The sequence below is a fragment of the Neopelma chrysocephalum genome, unplaced genomic scaffold (genome assembly GCF_003984885.1).
Source record: "Neopelma chrysocephalum unplaced genomic scaffold, ASM398488v2 Primary Assembly neopelma1_65b, whole genome shotgun sequence".
In the NCBI taxonomy this organism is placed as follows: domain Eukaryota; kingdom Metazoa; phylum Chordata; class Aves; order Passeriformes; family Pipridae; genus Neopelma; species Neopelma chrysocephalum.
Window position 1 is genome coordinate 2,961,786 of NW_020897723.1, and position 4,796 is coordinate 2,966,581.

Consider the following 4,796-nt stretch of genomic DNA (forward strand, 5'->3'; position numbering starts at 1 on the left):
CTGTTCCTCTCCTCCCCAGGTCGTGCAGCGCATCAAAGCCGTGGAGACGGAGACGCGGCTGCTGGTGGTGGACAAGGAGACGGACGAGTACCTGTGCAGCCTGCGCCTGACCTGCACCGAGGACATGGTGCACAACGGGATCCTGCTCAGCTCCGTCCCGCCCTCCAAGGCCCTGGGCAGCGACAACGGGGAGGTCTGGAAGCCGCAGCTGGACCTGAGCGGGGGCAGCCTCCAGCGGCATTCCCACAGCTTCTCCTCGCATGGCAGCAGGAAGGTGAGGGCGGGGTGGGGTGGGGCAGGGGTGGGGAGTGGGGTGTGAGCCCCCCTGGGAGCACCTTCCTCTGAGCACAGAGTAAAACCTCCTGTGTGTGGCTGTCGGCTCGGGGACCCCGCTGTGTCCCGAGCTGCACTTTGGACTCCTTTGCTCTTGCTCCAGGCAGTGGGGGCTGCATGGCTCCATCCCTTTCTGTGCCCCCCAAGGGTGTCCAGGGTTGTCAGCCCCGGGGATCAGTGACCCCGTGGTGTCCCAGCCTGGACCTTACCCGGCCCCGGGACAGGCAGCTCGGGGCAGGGACATGGCAAAGCTGCAGCTCATGAATGAGCTTCTCTCCCCTCCATTATTTGCAGGAGGGAGGGAACATCTGGGACGAGCGCGTTCTCAGCTTTTTGCTGAAATAGGAAGGAAATTAGCTCTTTTTTAAGTGGCCTGGGTCTGGACTGTGCCTTTTATTGGTAAACTCCTTTCCAAAGGGGAAAGAATTTGGGATGGAAAATGTCCAGTTTCCACGGCTGCTGGGGCTGGCGGGGACGGCGCAGGCTTGTGCTCTGCAGATAGCAGGGCTCGCTCCAGGCTGCCCCTGCTCCAGGGGGGAATGTCACAGGAGCCGTGTGGGCCGAGCCAGTGACTCTGGTGCTGCTCCACAGCCATCTGTCCCCTTCCCTTCCCTGTCCCTGCTCTGTCCCCTCCTGTGCTCACTGCTTTGTGCTGCCACTGGTGCTCAATGGCCTCCTCCAGCACTGAGCTGCCATGGGTGTCCCTCTCCTCCTCATCCTCCTCCTCCCTGGGGACCTTGCAGGGGCTGCCCGGTCTCTGTCCCCTCGGAGCAGGGCTGGGGGCTGAGTGCTGGCCCCACTGGGCTGCTGGGAGGAGATCAGTGGGAAAGTCAGGAAAGTGTCATGTCCTCGGGAGCCCTCCATGGAGAAACCCCCCCGTGCAGATAAGGGGTGATGCTGGCGTGAGGTGTGAGCATCCCAGTGATAATGAGGGGCTCTCACCTCTGGTTCTTTCCTCTGGAGCTGTTTGGGATCTTACAGAGGAGGGTTGCCCTTCCCTGACAGGGCAGGATTGGAGGCAATATTTGATTTTTTTTTTGTATTTATTGCATCATTTGAAGCTGTTGGAAGGTCTGTGTGACGACGATGGGTGTGTTTCCCCGGGGGGTTGGTGCACCCCTGGGATGGCTGACATTCCCAAGGTGGGGGTTTGCTGTGCATGGTTGGGGGTGGTTTTCCAAACTGGGGATTTCCTCTCCTGTCTCTGTTTCATGTGCTGGTCGGGATCCAAGAGCGTGTTCTGACGGGAAGTCAGGCCAGGGGAACAGGACGGTCCCTTCCGGCCTTTGGGTTTTGGCTCCTCCAAGGAGAGGGTGGGACAGGGAGAGCTGAGCAGGGCTGGGTGTGAGTGGGGAGAAGCCCCCGTGTCCCCATCAGAGGGACTGGGGGCTTTATGGGGGCTTTGCCTGGGCATTCAGTGCTTGATGTGCCAGAGACAGAGCTGATTTTGGTGTAACCTGCGCTGGACAAAGGGAGCTGACTCCAGGAATGACGTCCCCTGTGTGGGGTTGGGGACGGGCTGCTGAGCATGTCAGGCACTCACAGAGCCTTGGGTCAGCAGCTGGTTTGCTCCTGCCTTGGCAGCCCTCGGGAGAGCTGGGCCCTGCCAGCTCCCCTGGCCAAGGCCACTCGTCCGTGCTGTGACCCCAGTGTGAGGTCAGGGGTGGCCGGAGCAGCAGGAGCTGACCCTGCTCCTGTGCTGTGCAGTCCTGCTCACTTCAAGGTGGTAAAACCTGCTCCAGGCTCTTGGTCTGTGTCCCAAAGCAGCTGGAGGCCAGGGGATGGTGGACATGGGGTGGCTGACCCCAGTTTCTGCCGTGCTCGGCCCCCCAGTGCTGTCCCTCCATGGGGCAGTTTGAGCCCCATCCTACTCCAGCAGATCACAGGCACTGGGTTGTGCAGCTCCCGAGTGTGGGAGGAACTTTAGGAGATTTCAGCCCCTGCAGTTGGGGCTGTGGCAGCTGGGATTTGTCCCCAGCCAGATTTAGGGCTTTTGTGAGCTCCCCTGGAGGCGTTTAGTGAAGGAGGAGAAAAGGCAGCTCCCTCCCCCCTGCAGACCTGTGGCCCCAGCCTGCCCCTGTGGGAACCCGGGCTGATGCTCCAGGCTGCTCCCAGGGAGCTGCATTTTTGTGAGCACATTTGTTTATATAAAGGCTGGAGTTTTCCTGGATTTGGGGCCGGGTTGTTCGGGGCAGCCCGAAGCAAGGAGCAACTGAAACAAAAAGAGGAGGGAAGTCTGGCACCCAGGGTGGCTGGCAGGGTGGGCAGTGGGGGGTGATGGAGCAGGGAGAGTGGGCACAGCCCTGCCAGCCCCCCCATGCTGTCCCAGGCTGATTTCCCAAGAGGGGTGACCCCCCCCAAGCTCTGCCGTGGGTGGGGAGGTCACTGTGCACCCCAGCAGGGACCTGGTGCCCTGGAACTCGTGCTCCAGGAACCTGGTGATGCCATGAATAATTCAGCACCTATTTCCAATCCTGCTGCCTGCCCCGGGTGCAGGTTGGCAGGGCTGGCAGCCAGTGGCTGCCCCTGTCACAGCTCTGCTGTCCCCAGCTCCACTCGTGCCCTGTGTGGCCGTGGTGGCACAGGGAGCTGGGACTGCCTTGCCCTGTCCCTGCTGTGCCCATACCCGTGTCTGCTGGGCTGGGAGGGGTTTGGGGGTTTGCTTGCTCGCTGCCTGCCCCATGCTGTGTCCCCTGGCAGGGCACATGTCCCCATGCCATGTACTCCCCTGTCCCCAACGTGTTCTTGTGGCCACCGGGCTGTTCCCCACTTTCCAGGGGGCTGCTCTGCCCTGACAGGCTCCAGCACCCCTGGCAGATGCAGGGGTGGGGAGCAGGGGCGTCCCAGGATGGCAGGGGCTGCTCTGGGTGCCTGGTGTGAGCTGCTTTAATGGCAAAGGTGCCTTTGGGCAGTGGTGGCTGTTAATGAAATGCTAAATGCAGAAGGCAGGCGAGCTGCAGGGCTGGCACTGGGCGGTGCTGCCAGCGCTCACCTGGGTGCTGCTGGGCACTCCAGAGGTGCCCGTGGTGGACAGGGGTCATGGCCCAGGGCTGGCAGCACCTTCACAGGCAGCTGTGTCTCCTCTGTCCCATTCCCAGATTGTGCACTGGGAGGGGACGTGCCATCACTGGGACCCCCGTTAGGGCCCACGGGCTGTGTGAGACGCGTTTGGGGTGTCCTTGGGACTTGCTGCCTCGCTGCTTTCTCCAGGTGTGTTTATAGGAGAAATAAGAACAACAGCAAAGCCACCCAAAGGCACTTGGGGTCATGCAATTCCCCTCCATCGCTGCTCCGGTCTCGCCGAATTGGGCTGCAGGGGGTGGGTGTGCAAAGGGACCTTCACAACCTTTGCAAAGCATAAACTTCTCCAAAGTTTATCCTTTGGAGAACAAGCCCACGTCTTGTAGCTGCTGGATTTAAGCCTGTTGAGTCTGGGAGTTTTAATGGAGGGGAATTAACGGCTGGTTGTTGATTGTCCCCTGCTCAAGGGAGGGACGGTGTCACCTTGGCATTGCTGCTGGCAGGAATGGGTGTCCCTCGGGTGCCACAGGGTTGTGGCAGCTCCTGTGTGCCCTGACCTGATGTGCCTCTCTGCAGGACGGTGGCCAGGTGCCTGTTGGGGCCAGGTGTGGGGCCAGCACTGACGTTGGGGCCATAAATATTTACTCTTCTCTTTGGGTCAGGAATAAGAACTTCTCTCTGATGCAAATAAACCCCTGGTGTTGTGATGTCTCCTGCCGGAGCGCTGGAAGGGGGGGAGTAACTCGGGACAGATGTTTTTGGAGCGCTTTGCCAGCTCAGTTGAGGCCCAAAATTTAGGGCTTGTAGAATAACCACAGAGATGTAATAAAACCAAACATGAGCAGAAATGTCTGCAGCAATTATGCAATTTAAAAAAAAATAAATAAATAAGCGAGGGGATGGTTTGAATTAAAGCACTTCCCTGCAGCATCCTGTGCTCCCCGTGACAGGCTCAGACCCGCGGGAGGGGGTGATGGGGAGGATGGCAAAGCTTATCCCTGGCACAGCCTGGGTGAGGTTCCTGCTCTGGGGAAACCCAGGGCTCTGTGGCTGTGTCCCTGTAGCATTCCCTGCCCTTCCCACAGCAGCTCTTTCTGTGGAATCTGAGGGTCTGGACGGGCAGAGCTGAGGGGGAGCTGTGTGTGTGCCCGTCAGGGCAGGGATGTGTCACTGTGAGCTCTGCCTTTCTCTGCCTGAAAAGAAACTCTGCAAACTGTTTCTGCACCCGCGGCCTGGAGCTGCTCCGGGTGCTGTTCCCAGCTGAGGACGTGGGGTGGGATGGGTGTGGAAGGGAAGATGCCTGTAGGGAGCTGGGGGCTGGACAGTGGGGCTGGAGACCCCCTGCCTCCCCCCAAAGAATGCCACTGCAGTGGGCACTCGTGGAGGGGTGTTTTACATGGGAGCTCAGCCAAGGAGCAGCAGAGGGATCCCTTGGGTTTGGG

General features: G+C 60.1%; 1 protein-coding gene across 1 annotated transcript in view; it reads left to right on the top strand.

The window, feature by feature from the left end:
• Positions 1-4,796, top strand: part of SLC9A3R2 (SLC9A3 regulator 2) — a 32,664-nt gene that overhangs the window by 4,126 nt on the left and 23,742 nt on the right. Inside the window, exon 2 of the mRNA XM_027684092.1 lies at positions 20-274. Within this exon, the coding sequence (XP_027539893.1) occupies positions 20-274 (255 nt within the window). The remainder of the gene's footprint in view (positions 1-19; positions 275-4,796) is intronic.